The sequence below is a fragment of the Embiotoca jacksoni genome, unplaced genomic scaffold (assembly GCF_022577435.1).
Source record: "Embiotoca jacksoni isolate LCO1_2020_lvr unplaced genomic scaffold, fEmbJac1.0.p SCAF_21, whole genome shotgun sequence".
In the NCBI taxonomy this organism is placed as follows: Eukaryota; Metazoa; Chordata; class Actinopteri; family Embiotocidae; genus Embiotoca; species Embiotoca jacksoni.
In genome coordinates this window covers 222,858-242,910 of record NW_027185352.1, presented here as the reverse complement: position 1 = coordinate 242,910, position 20,053 = coordinate 222,858, and the positions used below count along the sequence as shown (strand labels likewise).

General features: G+C 43.2%; 1 protein-coding gene across 8 annotated transcripts in view; it reads right to left on the bottom strand.

Annotated features, from left to right (window-relative positions):
- scube1 (signal peptide, CUB domain, EGF-like 1) overlaps nucleotides 1-20,053 on the bottom strand; it is a 155,635-nt gene that overhangs the window by 89,687 nt on the left and 45,895 nt on the right. For 6 of the 8 annotated variants that reach the window (XM_069156325.1, XM_069156320.1, XM_069156318.1 and 3 more), the window contains 2 exons: nucleotides 10,240-10,368; nucleotides 1,700-1,816 (listed from right to left, as the gene is read on the bottom strand). In XM_069156325.1, coding sequence (XP_069012426.1) covers nucleotides 1,700-1,816; nucleotides 10,240-10,368 — 246 coding nt within the window. Of the gene's footprint in view, nucleotides 1-1,699; nucleotides 1,817-10,239; nucleotides 10,369-17,129; nucleotides 17,223-17,837; nucleotides 18,558-20,053 lie in introns of all 8 variants that reach the window. The other 2 variants (XM_069156322.1, XM_069156319.1) reach the window with 2 other exon arrangements.

Here is a 20,053-nt window from a genome sequence, read left to right as displayed (position 1 = left end):
ACTGTCCTTCATTGATGCTCCTCTTCATCAAACAGCTGAAAGAACAACGTTAGTGCAGGTAAAACCTGGAGATGAGGGACGGAGGGACAGGGGGATGACGGGACGGAGGGACATAAGGACGGAGGGACGGAGGGAAAGAGAGACAGAGGGATGGAGGGACAAAGGGACAAAGGGACGGACGGACAGAGGGATAAAGGGACGGAGGGACTGTGGGACAAACAGACAGAAACAGAGAGACGGAGGGACAAAGGGACGGACGGACAAAGGGACAGAGGGACGGAGGGGCAGAGGGACAAAGGGACAAAGGCACAAAGGGAAAGAGGGACGTGTGTCCATGTGTACATGTCCATGTGTGCGTGCCCATGTGTGTGTCCATGTGTGTAACCATATGCGTGTGTCCATGTGTGCGTATCCATGTGTGTGGACATGTGTGTCCGTGTGTGTGTCCATGTGTGTGTGTCCATGTGTGTGTGTGTGTGTGTGTGTCCATGTGTGTGTGTCCATGTGTGTGTCCATGTGTGTGTGTCCATGTGTGTGTCCATGTGTGCGTCCATGTGTGTGTGTGTCCATGTGTGTGTCCATGTGTGTGTCCATGTGTGTGCCCTCTGATTGGTTCTGATGGATTGAAATGTGAAACACTGGTTAGAACCACATGGAAAAGTGGATGTTTTTATTTGTTTTATTAAAGTTTAAATAGCCCAATTACAAATGAACCAGAACTTGTAAACAGAGGTCACATGACTCCCAGCAGCTCGTTAATTGGGCTTTAAGATGTGGTGACCTGTTGTGCAACCAGACAGCTGGCAGCAAAGGAGTCACAAACAATTGGGATTCCAAGCTCTGAACTTCAGGGATGACTGAGCTGAAACGACTGCTGGGAACAACTTCATCTGTTCACAATGTAAAACCCTGTTTTTTAAAAAGTAGTGACGCTGTGTAGAATGTTTCCAGATGTTTTCAATGATTGACAGGTCTGGACTGCAGGAGGCCAGTTTATCAGCAGACTCTTCTACTAGAGAACCATGCTGTTGGAATACGTGCAGAATGTGGTTGGATGTTGTTCTGCTGAAATAAACAAGACCTTCCCTGAAAGAGACGTTGTCTGGATGGCAGCATATGTTGCTCCAAAACCTGAATATATCATTCAGCATGAATGCTTCCTTCCAGATGTTCAAGCTACCCATGTCATGTGCACTAATGCATCCTGTACCATCACAGATGCTGGCTTTAGAACTGAGCTGATAACAAGCTGGATGGTCCCTCTCCTCTTTAACCTGGAGGATGCAGCGTCCATGATTTCCAAACAGAATCTCAGATTCAGGACTGATGTCACTGAAGAGCAGCTCTCCACCTCCTCCTCCTCCTCCTCTCCTCATTCTCCTTTCATCTGCGCGACACAACTCTTCTATCTCAGCAGAAATTAGAGCTGTGTGCGTGTGTGTGTGTGTGTGTGTGTGTGTGTGTGTGTGTGTGTGTGTGTGTGTGTGTGTGTGTGTGTGTGTGTGTGTAAGTATAAGTATAAGTGTATGTGCAGGTGTGTGTGTGGGTGGGTGGGTGTGTAGGGTGTGTGTAGTGTGTGTGTTTGTGTGTGCAAGTGTGTGTGTGTGCAAGTATGTGTGTGTGTGTGTGTGTGTGTGTGTGTGTGTGTGTGTGTGTGTGTGTGTGTGTGTGTGTGTGTGTGTGTGTGCAGGTCACTCACCGATGCAGGTCTTGCTGTCGGAGTGCAGAGCGTACTTCTGGTGGCAGCCACACACTGGTCCAGTGTCCGTGTCATCACAAGTGTGCTGGCAACCGCCATTTCCATAGTTACATGTCACTAAAGAAAACACAGATTTCAGTGTTAGAGCCCGTTAATGATGTGCTGGTGATGTCAAAGTTTACTTCCTGTGTCCGTCTCTAAAATGTTTCCTGCTTCTGGAAAACCACTGGTGGTAACGAGGGGCCAGAACACAAATAGAGTGAGAATGGAGGTTCTGTCAGAACCGAGCTGCAGCCTGACAGGTTCTACAACAGAACCCCGCTGGAAGAGATCCAACAGCTGGATATTCCTGATCTCAGTGTTCAGGTGAAGAACATGTGAACACCTGATGAAGAGTTCTAAAGATTACCTTCATTATTCATGAATATTATTAAAAAGAAGAAAAGAAATGAGATAGAGTTAACAAGAGAACGGCAGGATGAACGAATGAGAGAGTGTTAGTGTGTTTTACAAGTGTGCGCGTTACAGTGTGTGTGTGTCTGTGTCGGTGTGTGTGTTCTTTCACAGGCCTGCGTCCCCGGCTGCTAATGAAATAATGAAATATGAGCACAGCGTCTCCTCTCTGAGACGAGAACAGGATGTGATGCCAAACAAAGTAGAACTAAAACTTGATTTTCACTCAGAAACAGCAGCTCTGAACTTCATGTCTCCACTGAATCCTTCACCATCTTCATTCTGCTGTAAATGTTCAACATCATATTTTGACGGAAACATTTGTAGTAGTGAAGATGGATATAAACATCTGTAATAGTGAAGATGGACATAAACATCTGTAATACTGATGATGGACATAAACATCTGCAATTGTGAGGATGGACATAAACATCTGTAGTAGTGAGGATGGACATAAACATCTGTAGTAGTGAGGATGGACATAAACATCTGTAGTAGTGAAGATGGACAGAAGCATCTGTAATATGTCCTGTAAGATGGCGCTGCGCTAGCGGCAGCCTGTTGCAGCAGCTCCCCCCGAGTGTGTTTTGTTTTAAGTATTTTTCTTTCTTTCTTCTCTCTTCAGAGTTGTTGTTTTCTTCTCTTCACGTGTGTTAAGTTAACGGTCAGACAATGAACCGTAACTTTTCCACTTTTCTGGTTGGGGGCATTGTTATTGTTTACTCTCATGATCAGCTGATCGCGCTGAGTAGACCTCTACTGCTGCTGCCCGGAGCGAGGCCTGAAATCCTGGACGAACTTCGGAGAAGACGTCGGGGTTGCAGAGCTGGAGCTCAACTGAAGGCGAAGAGGAGGAAATTCAAACCATCGGTACCGGAGATCTTAATGAGGAACGTGAGGTCGTTGGCCAACAAGACGGACGAGCTCGGCGCACTGGTAAAGACCCAGAGAGAGTACCGGGAGTGCAGCATCATGTGTTTCACCGAGACATGGCTGCACTCACATCTCCCGGACCACAGCGCGGCCGTACCCGGCTTCAGGACTGTTTGGGGGGACGGAGACGTTGTTCGGAGAGGCAAGAAGAAAGGTGGAGGGATTGAAGTCTATGTGAATGAGAGGTGGTGTAATCCCGACCACGTGTGTGTGAAGGAACGTTTCTGTAGCCCGGACATTGAACTTCTAGCCGTGGGGATGCGCCCGTATTATTTACCGAGGGAGTTCACGTCCGCCATTGTTATCGCTGTGTACGTTCCTCCATCAGCTGACGTAGAGGCAGCAGTGGACACCATCTACTCCACTGTGTCTAAACTTCAGACTCAGCATCCCGGTGCATTTTTGTCAGTTACTGGAGACTTTAACCAGTCTGGATAAAGTACTGCCAACTTTGCACCAGTATGTGAACTGCCCCACCCGGAACAATAAAACTCTGGACCTCCTGTATGCTAATGCCATGGATGCATACAGTACTACTGCCCTTCTCCCCCTTGGTAGATCAGACCACAACCTGGTCCTGCTGACTCCCAAGTATGTTCCTCTGATGCAGAGGCAGCCTGTGACCACCAGGACTGTGAGGAGGTGGACACAGGAGGCTAAAGACGCCCTGCAGGACTGTTTTGAGTCCACGGACTGGGATGTGCTGTGTGGACCACATGGGGAGGACATCAACAGCAGGACGGACTGTATCACAGAATACATCAAATTCTGTGAACACTCCACCGTACCATCCCGGACTGTAAAATGCTTCCCCAACAATAAACCGTGGATCACCAGTGACCTGAAGGTGCTTTTTAATAAGAAGAAAGCAGCCTTCAGATCTGGGGACAGGGAGTAGCTCAGGAGAGTGCAGCGCCACCTGAAGGAGAAGATGAGGGAGTGCAAGGACTCCTACAGGAGGAAGCTGGAGGCCAAACTCCAACAGAACAACGTGAGGGAGGTGTGGACCGGGATGAAGGAGATTACTGGGTTCAAGGGGAGAGAGAGACAACCAGGGAGAACCTGGAGAGGAACAACCAGGGGGAACCTGGAGAGGAACAATCAGGGGGAACCTGGAGAGGAACAACCAGAGGGAACCTGGAGAAGAACAACCAGGGGGAACCTGGAGAGGAACAATCAGGGGGAACCTGGAGAGGAACAACCAGGGGGAACCTGGAGAGGAACAATGAGCTAAACTGTTTCTTCAACAGGTTTAGTTCACCACCCTCATCTGTCTCCTCCACACCTTACACCTCCCAAACACCTCTGTTGCCTCCCCCCTCCCCCCTCTGCCCTCCTGGTGAACTGCATAGAGCCCTCAATCTCAAAGGGCCCTAACTCCATCGACACCTTGACCCCCCCCCCCCCCCCCCCCCCTCTCACCCCCTCTCTGTGACGACTGGCCAGGTTAGGAGACAGCTGGAGAGACTCCACCAGCGCAAGGCTGCAGGACCTGACTGCATCAGCCCCGGGGTCCTGAAGACCTGCGCCGTCCAGCTGGCTGAGGTCCTACAACACCTCTTCAACCTGAGCCTGAAGCAGGAGGAGGTCCCGGTGCTGTGGAAGACGTCCTGCCTGGTTCCAGTCCCCAAGAAGACGACTCCATCTGGCCTCAACGACTACCGACCGGTTGCCCTCACATCTCATGTGATGAAGGTTCTGGAGAGGCTGGTCTTGGCCCACCTCTGACCGCTGGTGAAATCTTCTCTGGACCATCTGCAATTTGCGTACCAGCCTCATGTGGGAGTGGACGATGCCATCATCTACCTGCTGCAACGAGCTCAGTCTCACCTGGACGGAACCGGTGACTCTGTGAGAATCACTTTCTTTGATTTCTCCAGTGCATTTAACACCATCCAACCACTGCTGCTGAGTGAGAAGCTGCGGGTGGTGGAGGGTGGACACGTCCACCGTCTCCTGGATCACTGACTACCTGACAGGCACACCACAGTTTGTCCGTCTGGGCAGTGTGCTGTCTGATACGGTGGTCAGTGGTACTGGAGCTCCTCAGGGAACTGTTCTGTCTCCTTCCTGTTCACCTTCTACACCACTGACTTCCAGAACAACTCAGAGTCAAGACATCTACAGAAGTTCTCTGATGACTCTGCAGTGGACGGTGTATAAGGGATGGACGGGAGGAGGAGTCAGTGGACGGTGTATAAGGGATGGACGGGAGGAGGAGTCAGTGGACGGTGTATAAGGGATGGACAGGAGGAGGAGTCAGTGGACGGTGTATAAGGAATGGACGGGAGGAGGAGTCAGTGGACGGTGTATAAGGGATGGACGGGAGGAGGAGTCAGTGGACGGTGTATAAGGGATGGACAGGAGGAGGAGTCAGTGGACGGTGTATAAGGGATGGACGGGAGGAGGAGTACAGGGCAGTAGTGGAGGACTTTGTGGAGTGGGCTGGTAGAAATCACCTCCTCCTGAACGTGGCCAAGACCAGAGAGATGGTGGTCGACTTCAGGAGGAAGACGACGGCTCCACAACCACTGAGAGTTCTGGGAGAGGAGGTGGACATGGTGGAGGAGTACAAGTACCTGGTGTCTCCATGACAACAGACTGAACTGGAAGACCAACATCAATGCTGTCTACAAGAAGGGGATGAGTCGACTCTTTTTCTTGAGGAAACTTTGATCCTTCAATGTGTGCAGCGAGATGTTGGAGATGTTCTACCATCTGTTGTGGACAGTGCTTTGTACTTCGCTGGGGTCTGCTGGGGGAGCAACATTGGAGCCGGAGACACCAACAGACTTAACAAACTAGTTAAGAAGGCCGGCTCCATCATCGGCTACAAACTGGACAGTCTGGAAAAGGTGGTGGAGGAGGATGCTGAGGAAACTATTATCCATATCGGATAATCCTGACCACCCTCTCCAACTGCTGCAGGGACAGAGGAGGACATTCTCCAAAAGATTCCTCCAGCTGCTGTCACAAGGACAGATACAGGAGATCATTCCAGATACAGGAGATCATTCCAGATACAGGAGATCATTCTAGATACAGGAGATCATTCCTGATGATGCAGGAGATCATTCCAGATACAGGAGATCATTCCAGATACAGGAGATCATTCCAGATACAGGAGATCATTCCTGATACAGGAGATCATTCCAGATACAGGAGATCATTCCTGATACAGGAGATCATTCCAGATACAGGAGATCATTCCAGATACAGGAGATCATTCCAGATACAGGAGATCATTCCAGATACAGGAGATCATTCCAGATACAGGAGATCATTCCAGATACAGGAGATCATTCCTGATACAGGAGATCATTCCAGATACAGGAGATCATTCCAGATACAGGAGATCATTCCTGCCGACCACAATAAGACTGTACAATAACTCACCTCTGGCAAAATACATCACATAACAATAACACTGTTGACTGTGTTTCTTGGTTGTTGTTTATAATATATATAGATATATACTGTACTGTATATACTGTGTATACTGTATATACTGTGCATTTTGTATTTTATATTTATATTTTATATATTTTACTGCTATTTTATTGCTTTTCTATTGTTCTATTATTATCTTATTGCTTCTGTATGCTGCTGTAGCGAAATAATTTCCCCTCTGGGATTAATAAAGTAACTACGTAACCTAACCTAACCTAAGATAACCTAATACTGATGATGGACAGAAACATCTGTAATACTGATGATGGACATAAACATCTGTAATTGAGAGGATGGACAAACATCTGTAAGAGTGAAGATGGACATAAACATCTGTAATAGTGAGGATGGACATAAACATGTAATTGTGAGGATGGACGTAAACATCTGTAGTAGTGAAGATGGACAGAAACATCTGTAAAACTGATGATGGACATAAACATATGTAATAGTGAAGATGGACATAAACATTTATAGTAGTGGGAATGGACATAAACATCTGTAATAGTGAGGATGGACATAAACATTTTTAGTAGTGAGGATGGACATAAACATTTGCAGTCGTGAGGATGGACAAACATTTGTAGTAGTGAGGATGGACATAAACATCTATAATTGTGAGGATGGAAATAAACATCTGTAATTGTGAGGATAGACATAAACATCTGTAGTTGTGAGGATGGACAAACATTTGTAGTAGTGAGGATGGACATAAACATCTGTAATTGTGAGGATGGAAATAAACATCTGTAATTGTGAGGATGTGCATAGACATTTGTAATAATGAAGATGGACATAAACATATGTAGTAGTGAGGATGGACATAAACATCTGTAATAGTGAGGATGGACATAAACATCTGTAGTTGTGAGGATGGACAAACATTTGAAGTAGTGAGGATGGACATAAACATCTGTAATAGTGAGGATGGACATAAACATCTGTAGTTGTGAGGATGGACAAACATTTGAAGTAGTGAGGATGGACATAAACATCTGTAATTGTGAGGATAGACATAAACATCTGTAATAGTGAGGATGGACATAAACATTTGTAGTAGTGAGGATGGACATAAACATCTGTAATAGTGAAGATGGACATAAACATCTGTAGTAGTGAGGATGGACATAAACATCTGTAATTGTGAGGATGGAAATAAACATCTGTAATTGTGAGGATATACATAAACATCTGTAATTGTGAGGATGGACAAACATCTGTAATAGTGAAGATGGACATAAACATCTGTAGTAGTGAGGATGGACATAAACATCTGTAATTGTGAGGATGGACATAAACATCTGTAATTGTGAGGATGGACAAAAACATCTGTAATACTGATAATGGACAGAAACATCTGTAATTGTGAGGATGGACATAAACATTTGGAGTAGTGAGGATGGACAAACATCTGTAATTGTGAGGATGGACATAAACATCTGTAATTGTGAGAATGGACAAAAACATCTGTAATACTGATGATGGACAGAAACATCTGTAATTGTGAGGATGGACATAAACATCTGTAATAGTGAGGATGGACATAAACATCTGTAATACTGATGATGGACGTAAACATCTGTAATACTGATGATGGACATAAACATCTGTAATTGTGAGGATGGACATAAACATCTATAATAAAGATGATGGACATAAACATCTGTAATTGTGAGGATGGACATAAACATCTGTAATTGTAAAGATGGACATAAACATCTGTAATACTGATGATGGACATAAACATCTGTAATTGTGAGGATGGACATAAACATCTGTAGTAGTGAGGATGGACATAAACATCTGTAGTAGTGAAGATGGACATAAACATCTGTAGTAGTGAAGATGGACAGAAACATCTGTACTACTGATGATGGACAAAAACATCTGTAATACTGATGATGGACATAAACATCTGTAGTTGTGAGGATGTACATAAACAGCTGTAGTAGTGAGGATGGACAAACATCTGTAGTAGTGAGGATGGACATAAACATCTGTAATACTGATGATCGACATAAACATCTGTAATGGTGAAGATGGACATAAACATCTGTAATAGTGAGGATGGACATAAACATCTGTAATACTGATGATGGACATAAACATCTGTAATACTGATGATGGACATAAACATCTGTAATACTGATGATGGACATAAACATCTGTAATTGTGAGGATGGACATAAACATCTGTAGTAGTGAAGATGGACATAAACATCTGTAGTAGTGAAGATGGACAGAAACATCTGTACTACTGATGATGGACATAAACATCTGTAATACTGATGATGGACATAAACATCTGTAGTAGTGAGGATGTACATAAACAGCTGTAGTAGTGAGGATGGACAAACATCTGTAGTAGTGAGGATGGACATAAACATCTGTAATACTGATGATGGACATAAACATCTGTGGATCTCCTCGGTCTGGATCTCCTCGGTCTGGACCTCCTCAGTCTGGATCTCCTCGGTCTGGATCTCCTCCATCTGCATCTCCTCGGTCTGGATCTCCTCGGTCTGGATCCCCTCGTTCTGGGGCTCCACGGAGATCTGGCCTGGTGGGGTATCGATGATCATGAGGAAGGTGAGGGATCAGCCCAGAACTACACGGGAGGAACTTGTTCATGATCTCCAGACAACTGGGATCACAGTCACCATGGAAACCATCAGTAACACATGACGCCGTCATGGATTAAAGTCCTGCAGCGCTGCGAGGTACCCCGGCTCAAGAAGACACATGGACAGACCTGTCTGAAGTTTACCAACGAACACCTGAAGGATTCAGAGAAGGCTTGGAGGAGGTGATGTGGTAGAGGAGACCAACATCCAGCTCTTTGACATCAACTGGACTCGCTGTGGTTGGAGGAAGAGAAACGCTGACTAGAACCCGAGAACACCGTCCACCGTTCCCACCGTCCCCACCGTCCAGCATGGAGGTGGAGACATTCTGCTTTGGGGGTGTTTCTCTGCTGAGGGGACAGGACGACTTCACCACATTGAGGGGAGGACAGACGGGGCCACGTACCGGGACATCTTGTGGGATGACCTCTTCCCTCAGCTGGGACACTAAAGACGGGTCGTGGACGGGTCTTCAGCACCACAATGACCCAAAACATACGACGAGACAACAAAGGACTGGTTCAAAAAGAAGCACATGAAGGTCACAGAGAGGCCGAGCCGGTCTCCGGACCTTCGTCCCAGAGAACATCTGTGGAGGGAGCTGAAGCTTCCTGTTGCCGAGCAACAGCCTGGAAACCTGAAGGATTTGGAGAATCTGCAAAGAGGAGCGAACAACATCCCTCCTGAGATGTTCAAACCTGGAGACCAACTACCAGAAACGCCTGACCTCTGACCTGTGACCTTTGACCTCGCCAACAACGCTTTCTCCACCAAGTACTGAGTCATGTTCTGCTACGGGATCAAATACTTATTTCACAATCAGATGCAAATCAATTTAGAACTTTTATATGGTGTGATTTTCTGGATTTTTGTTTTTGATATTATGTCTCTGTTATAATAAACCTCCATTACAATTATAGACCATTAATTTCTTTGCCAGTGGGTATACCTACAAAATCGGCAAGAGATCAAATAATGATTTCCTCCACTGTACGTGTCTCTGTGTGTGTCTGTGTGTGTGTAGTTGTGTGTTACATACATGTGTCTGTGTCTGTGTGTGTGTAGTTGTGTGTTACATACGTGTGCAGTCCTTCTGATTCTTGGCCAGTTCAAATCCAGGTCGACACTCGCAGGACACGCCCCCTTTACCTGGAGCCTCCCTGCAGATGTGGGCACAGCCGTGGTTCTTGTTCATGCAGTTCATTCCATCTGTGGGGGGGACGGACACAGACATGGAGACGTTAACAACCCTGAGATGGACAGAGCGTGGGGGACGTCTGTCTGATTGGACACTTTAAATCAGCCTGTTTCTCTACAACCATCAACGTCCTTCACTGGCTGAATCTCCTCTCAGAACATTTATCAATTGAAAAAAAAAAGTCTCCATTTCTGGTGACCTGGACCGTTTATCAACAGTCTTCGTCTTAATTTTGATTTTCCCTGTTAGTGAATGCCAGGAAACAAACAAACAACATCCCCATACGCTGACACATCCATCATACATGCAGTCATACATGTTACATATGTGATACATATCATACTTGTCATACATACCCTACCTATTATATGTAATCACAAAATTGTCTCAAATGATATCTATCTAAACCGCAAACACAAACATCAACACAAACGTAAACACTGACTTACATACAGGTGCTCCAGAAAAAAAGATCTTAGACTGACATTTGTTGCTTTTGATTTTAGTTGTTGTTTGTATTACTTCAGTTATTCTTATTGGTACTGATGTTACTATTATTACTACTGTTGCTATTGTTACTATTGTTACTACTGTGACTATTGCTACTACTGTTACTGTTGTAACTACTGTTAATACTGTTACTATTGTTGCTGCTGTTACTACTGTTACTGTTGTTACTACTGTTAATACTGTTACTATTGTTGCTGCTGTTACTACTGTTACTGTTGCTACTAGTGTGACTATTGTTGCTACTGTTACTATTGTTAATACTGTTACTGTTGTTACTACTGTTACTATTGTTATTATTGTTATGACTGTTACTATTGTTACTACTGTTACTGTTGTTGCTACCGTTATTATTGTGACTATTGTTGCTACTGTTACTGTTGTTACAACTGTTAATACTGTTACTATTGTTACTACTGTTACTATTGTTACGACTGTTGCTATTGTTACGACTGTTGCTATTGTTACTACTGTTACTGGTGTTGCTACTGTTACTATTGTTAGTATTGTTACTAGTGTTACTACTGTTACTGTTGCTACTACTGTAATTCTTGTTAGTATTGTTACTATTGTTGCTGTTGGGAATATTGTTGCTACTGTTACTGTTGTTACTACTGTTAATAATGTTACTGTTGTTACTACTGTTACTATTGTTATGACTATTACTGCTGTTGCTACTGTTAATAATGTTACTGTTGTTGCTACTGTTACTGTTGTTACTGTTAATACTGTTATGATTGTTACTGCTGTTACTATTGTTACTATTGTGACTATTGTTGCTACTGTTACTACTGTTGCTGTTGTTGATAGTTATTATTGTCAGTATTGTTACTACTGTTACTGTTGTTACTACTGTTGATAGATAGATAGATAGATAGATAGATAGATAGATAGATAGATAGATAGATAGATAGATAGATAGATAGATAGATAGATAGATAGATAGATAGATAGATAGATAGATAGATAGATAGATAGATAGATAGATAGATAGATAGATAGATAGATAGATAGATAGATAGATAGATAGATAGATAGATAGATAGATAGATAGATAGATAGATAGATAGATAGATAGATAGATAGATAGATAGATAGATAGATAGATAGATAGATAGATAGATAGATAGATAGATAGATAGATAGATAGATAGATAGATAGATAGATAGATAGATAGATAGATAGATAGATAGATAGATAGATAGATAGATAGATAGATAGATAGATAGATAGATAGATAGATAGATAGATAGATAGATAGATAGATAGATAGATAGATAGATAGATAGTTACTTTATTAATCCCCAAGGGGAAATTGTTTCACTCCAGCAGCATTATAGGTACAGGAAAGCAATACAACAACAGTAAAAATAGTATATACAATAAATAGAATAAAATAAAATAGAATAATTAAATTAAATTAAAACTAACTAAACAATACTGAAAAGATTTAAACAAACAAGAAAACAGACAACTAACGGTGTTATTGTTGTGTGATGGATTTTGCCAGAGGTGAGTTATTGTACAGTCTTATTGCAGTGGACAGGAATGATCTCCTGGATCAGAAATGATCTCCTGTATCAGGAATGATCTCCTGTATCTGGAATGATCTCCTGTATCAGGAATGATCTCCTGTATCTGGAATGATCTCCTGTATCTGGAATGATCTCCTGTATCTGGAATGATTTCCTGTATCAGGAATGATCTCCTGTATCTGGAATGATCTCCTGTATCAGGAATGATCTCCTGTATCTGTCCTTGTGACAGCAGCTGGAGGAATCTTTTGGAGAACGTCCTCCTCTGTCCCTTCAGCAGGTGGAGAGGGTGGTCAGGATTATCCAACATGGATAATAGTTTCCTCAGCGTCCTCCTGTTACTGTTACTGTTGTTAATACTGTTACTGTTGCTACTACTGTTACTCTTGTTAGTATTGTTACTATTGTTGCTGTTGTTACTATTGTTACTGTTCTTACTATTGTTACTGTTCTTACTATTGTCACTATTTGTCAGGATCCCTGTCTGACCCTGGTGTGTCTCCCTCTGTTTTGTCCCCAGTCGCCCGCCCGCTGGCCCGCCCAGCCGGCCGGCCGCCCGCCCGCCCGCCCGCCCATCCGTCCGTCCGTCCTTTTATATTCATATTCATATTCATATTCATATTCATATTCATATTCATATTCATAAAACACTATAAAATATGTACTGATGAGAACAGGTAGGATCCAATGACCTGAAGTGGAGACCTTGCAGTGTGTTCATCCTGATGGAGGATCTACCTCAGGTGATTTAACCTCCCTGCTGACAGCAAAGGATCCTCTGTCAGAGGAGGAGGAGGGGGAAGCCAGCCAAACATATCATTGAGCTGTGGGTAGCACTGGGAAGGTTAGGAGTGTGTGTGGACGTGGTCCCATCACACCACAATTAAACGTCTTCACTCAGTGAAGATGTGCAGATTATCTACTGTTTATATATGTTGAATATTGATCATCATAACCAACCTTCTGTCTAACCGGGTCACTGCTCCTGTTACCATCAATTAAACATCTAAGAAAGACAATAGTCTCATTTTCAACAAAGAAACTAAAGCTTCCCAGCGTTGCTTTATGTCACAACTGGAAAACACTGTAAACACAAGAGCTGTAGAGACTGATCACATTAAACCTACTGTGGATCACAGGACTCTCCATCAGCACACCTGGAAACACCTTACAGTTAAACACCCATCTGAAATCCTGAATGATGGCGTGCCTGCTTCCACACAGTTCTCACAAGATTGTACTCCTTATAATATCTTCAATTAATACATTTGGAGGACAATGGTAGAGATGTATTTGGTTGGGTATAGAAGACCATTGCTAGATGATGTTGATGGCACTGAGAGAGCAAACAGTGTGAACAGTGATGTGATACACACAAAACCAAAGGAAGGAGAATTAAGAAGTTCATAATGACAAACACTTGTCACTGTGTGGACACTGAGCTGATGGACGGATGTCAGTCATTCACTGAAAACTGAAAGTAACATGTTGGAATAAAACTATTCTTCCAAATCTGTACAATATACCCAAATAAAAAAAAGACAAAGTATGAGTGGTTAACTTGGGATTATTCAGTATCTCAGCTGGTCAGAACTCGTATCAGTGTGGAGCTGCAGCCTTCTCTGCAGTCCATGTAGACACACCTCCTCCCTGGTCCCCATGGAGACTAATGTCCCTCCAGGGCCCGAGAGCACTTCAAGCACTTCATTATGGAGTCATTCCCCCCACAGAGCCCCTCACTAACAAAACGTCCTTTCTTAAACACGGCCATTCTGAGTGCACCCCAAACAGGACCACTCCATCAAAGTTCTCAACCAAAGGACACAAATCTCTCAAGGAAATCATGCATTTACATAATCAACAAAAGAAAATTACCAATTCACTACACACCCCAAACATTATATAATCCACACATCATATTTTAGTTCCAGACAGGTACCGATGCTCAGCCTAATGTATAACCCATAAAATTATCAGAGCGATGAAGGCAGCAGCCAAAGCAGGCAGGGATGCTCAAAAGAAAGACGTGTTTCTACAATCAAAATTTAACCTGAAGTTAAATACACAGAGACAGAGGAAGGAGGCGCACACTGGCCCGGCTTTCAGGACAATCCAGCCTGAAACAGGAAACAGAGCCGCCACCGCAAATTGTGAAATCTCCGTGTGTCAACGTGATGAGAGGAGGAGCCTGCACACCAACACGCAAACTGCAGCTCTCTGAGCATGTTAGAATGATGGGATGGAGCAGAGTTCAACATCACTACAACACAACATCACTTCAACACTACAACATGACTGCATCATCACTACAACACTACAACATCACTACAACATCACTACAACATCACTACAACACTACAACATCACTACAACATCACTGCATCATCACTACAACACTACAACATCACTACATCACTACAACATCACTGCATCATCACTACAACATCACTGCATCATCACTACAACGCTACAACATCACTTCAACACTACAACATCACTGCATCATTACTACAACACTACATCATCACTACAACACTACAACATCACTACATCACTGCATCATCACTACAACACTACAACATCACTACAACATCACTGCATCATCAGTACAACACTACAACATTACTTCAACACTATAACATCACTGCATCATCACTACAACACTACATCATCACTACATCACTACAACATCACTACAACATCACTACAACACTACATCATCACTACATCACTACAACATCACTACAACATCACTACAACACTCCATCAAAACAACACTACAACATCACTACAACATCACTGCAACGCTACAATAACACCACAACATCAACACAACACTACAACATCAATACAACACTACAACATCAATACAACACTACAACATCACTTCAACACTACATCACTGCATCAACACTACATCACTGCATCAACACTACAACATCACTGCATCATCACTACAACATCACTGTATCATCACTACATCACTACAACACTACAACAACATCACTACAACATCACAACATCACTACAACACCACAACATCAACACAACACTACAACATCAATACAACACTACAACATCAATACAACACTACAACATCACTTCAACACTACATCACTGCATCAACACTACAACATCACTGCATCATCACTACAACATCACTGTATCATCACTACATCACTACAACACTACAACAACATCACTACAACATCACAACATCACTACAACACTACAACATCAACACAACATTCCATCAAAACAACACTACAACACTACATCATCACTACAACATCACTACATCAATACAACACTACAACATCACTACAACACTACAACATCAATACAACATTCCATCAAAACAACACTACATCATCACTACATCACTACAACAACATCACTACAACACTACAACATCACTACAACATCACAACATCACTACAACACTAAAACATCACTACATCAATACAACACTACAACATCACTACAACACTACATCATCACTACAACACTACAACATCAATACAACATTCCATCAAAACAACACTACAACATCACTACATCACTACAACATCACTACAACATCACTACAACATCACTGCAACATCACTACAACACTACAACATCACTACAACATCACTTCAACACTACAACATCACTTCAACACTTCAACATCACTACAACACTTCAACATCACTACAACACTACAACATCACTACAACACTACAACATCACTACAACACTACAACATCACTACAACACTACAACATCACTTCAACACTACAACATCACTACAACACTACAACATCACTTCAACACTACATCATCACTACAACACTACAACATCAATACAACATTCCATCAAAACAACACTACAACATCACTACATCACTACAACATCACTACAACATCACTACAACGCTACAATAACACTACATCACTACAACACTGCAACATCACTACAACACTACAACATCACTACAACATCACTTCAACACTACAACATCACTTCAACACTTCAACATCACTTCAACACTACAACATCACTACAACACTACAACATCACTACAACATCACTTCAACACTACAACATCACTTCAACACTTCAACATCACTTCAACACTTCAACATCACTACAACACTTCAACATCACTACAACACTACAACATCACTACAACACTACAACATCACTACAACATCACTTCAACACTACAACATCACTTCAACACTTCAACATCACTACAACATCACTACAACACTGCGACATCACTTCAACACTACAACATCACTTCAACATCACTACAACACTGCGACATCACTTCAACACTACAACATCACTTCAACATCACTACAACACTCCAACATCACTACAACATCACTACAACACTACAACATCACTTCAACACTACAACATCACTTCAACACTACAACATCACTTCAACACCACAACAACACTACAACACTACAACAACACTACAACATCACTACAACAACACTACAACAACACTACAACATAATTACAACAGAGTGGTCCACCAGTACAGAGAGACATGGACTCTGTAAGAAAGGAACAACATTTTCTATTATGCCACCTGTCAATGACCCCTGTGACTGCGACTGGAGGTCATTTAAATTACATTTAAATGTCTGATGATGATCATTAAGTATAGTTTTCCCCGCAGATGACGTAGGAGTAGTATGAAGTTGTGCAGCTTATGAAGAGTAAACTGACCTTATAATCAATGTCCAATGTTGTCCACTGTTGTCCCTTCAACGTGGAAAACTGTGGAGATTATGGTGAGTGGATCATTGGAGCTGTTTAAAACTGAAAGTCATAACAGGACAAACACAGAACAGCTGACCGCATGGCTGGAGCTGACTGAGGTGAAGACAGCCCTCAATTATCAACGATCAAATAATCAAAAATCAATAACCAGTGGAACCTCTGTAAATGTTATATTACCCTGGTTCATATCACAAAACACAGGAAATGACAACGAGTGCCAATAACTGCACTGATTGTGAAACAACCACCAGATGAAGACCCAAGGAGCTTCAGCGTGTCACTGACCATTGTGTAGATGGAGGTCTGACAGCATCATTTCATCATGTCTCTGTCTCACGCAGTGACACACACAGTGACACACACAGTGACACACACAGTGACACACACAGTGACACACACGCAGTGACACACACGCAGTCACACACACGCAGTCACACACACAGTGACACAAACATAGTGACACAGTGACACACGCAGTGACATACAGTGACACACGCAGTGACACAGTGACACACACGCAGTGACACAAACATAGTGACACATGCAGTGACACACAGTGACACACTCGCAGGGTCGCAGTGATTGTGATGAATCTCTCCAACCAATCAGAGGCCTGCAGGGTCACCAGGTGACACCACAAGCGGTAGCAGGTACCAGGTTGTGTTCTCAATGGTAGACCGAACACAGTGGTGGAGCTGAGCTGGTGTCGGCAGTGGAGAAGGTTCTGCAGGGTACCGACCCGGCTGGAAGTCGAGGCATCAGTGATGTTACCAGTAAACCTCTCAGACATCGTGGAGGTGAGTTTCACTTCAGCTGTTTGATTCCAGTGAGCAGTTCGATCTCTGACAGGTTGGTACTCCGCATCCAAACTGTGAAACATCGCTGATGAAACCTGGGACTCACTGATGTTAAACAGGCTGAAATCATTCCGTCATGTTTTGGGACAACATGTTGTTCCTTTGTTTGAGTCTCAGAAGGTGCAGAATGCTCCTTTACAGCCTCTCCCTCCTGCAGCTGTAGTCAGTTAGAGAGAAGCCAGAGAATGCTCCACATTTCATCTCTGCAGCTCTGTTTAGATTAGGAGGTCAGCAGGTTTACAGCTCCTGAAGCTGCTCTCTGGGAGCCCAGCAGGTCCAGAAAAAACAGAACCGTTTCTTCATGGCCCAGTAAGAGCCCCAGGATCCAGTGGGCCTGTCACACTCTCTCCTCTGTCTCTTTTATTACCGTGTCTGTCTGTATCCGTCCACCTCCACACATCTCTTAGGAGCTCGACGTCCAAACATATCACAGCCGTGTTATTACAACCCGAATCCTGAAGATTACAACCCGAAGTCTGGCTGGCAGGGAGTAATGGGAGGCAGACGGAGAGGAGAGCTGGAGAGAAGGATGGAGAGAAGGTGAGAAAGAGGAGGGTTGGTTCTGTCATATGGGATGGAAACTGAAAATGTAATAGTATTTCCTCCAAACCCTGTTTTGTCGGACCACTTCTTATTAACATCTGAAGTTACAATAATGGACTACACAGCATGTGGGAATAAATCCCACTACAGTAGATGTCTGTCAGATGATGCCGTGGCCAAGTTTAAGGAAGCAGTTACATGTTTATCCTCTTCGATGCCGTGTGTTAAAGCAGTGGAAGACATCTACGTTGATCTTAGTCCCACACAAGTGGATCATCTGGTAGAAAACACTGCAGTATCTCTGCTACAACTCTAGATGATGTCGCCCCTCTGAAGAAGAGAGTCATGAACCAGAGGAAGTTGTCTCCATGGTACAACTCAGAACTACGCTCTGCTAGGCAGCGACTAGAAAGATGGAAAGGAAATGGAGTTCCACTAATTTAGAAGAATTTCACCTGCCTGGAAGGAGAGTCTAATATTATATAAGAAAGCTCTTCGTAAGGCCAGAACTTTATATTATTCATCATTAATAGAGGACAACAAGAACAACCCCAGGTTTCTTTTCAGCACTGCAGCAGGCTGACAAAGAGTCCCAGTTCTGTTGAGTCCTCTATTCCTTCAGCTCTCAGCAGTAATGACTTCATTAACTTCTTTACTAATAAAATTCTTACTATCAGGGAGAGAATCGGGCCGACCCTTCCTGACACCATCACTGATGTGATGTTAAACACAGCAGCCCTGAAAGCAACTGTAGGACCAGATGTAAACTTGGAACATTTCTCTCCTGTTGAGCTCTCTGAGTTAACTAGAATTATTTCTTCATCTGGATCCTCTAGCTGTCTGTTAGATCTCATCCCAACTAAACTTGTTAAGGAAGTCTTCCCTTTAATTAATACTTCCATATTAGATCAGATCAACCTATCTATTGTAACCGGCTATGTACCGCAGGCTTTTAAAGTGGCTGTAATTAAATCTTTACTTAAAAAGACGACTCTTGATCAGCTGTTTTAGGAAACTACAGACCAATTTCCAACCTGACGTTTATTTCTAAAATCCTTGAAAAAGTTGTTTCAAATCAACTTTGTGATCATTTACAAAGGAATGATCTGTTTGAAGATGTTCAGTCTTTAGAGTTCATCATAGCACAGAAACAGCTCTGGTGAAAGTTACTAACGACCTTTTATTAGCCTCAGATAATGGACTCGTCTCTGCACTTGTTCTTCTGGACCTCAGTGCTGCTTTTGATACAATTGATCATACGATCTTATTACAGAGATTAGAAGACAAGATCCATATAATCCTAGCAGAGCACTTCTCTCTCAGTACGCTGGTCTACTTGTGGTTCCTGGAGTTTCCAGAAGTAGAATGGGAGGCGGAGCTTCAGTTTTCAGGCTCCTCCCCTGTGGAACCAGCTCCCAGTTTGTGTTGGAGGGGCAGAAACCCTCTCTAGCTTTAAGATTAGACTCAAAA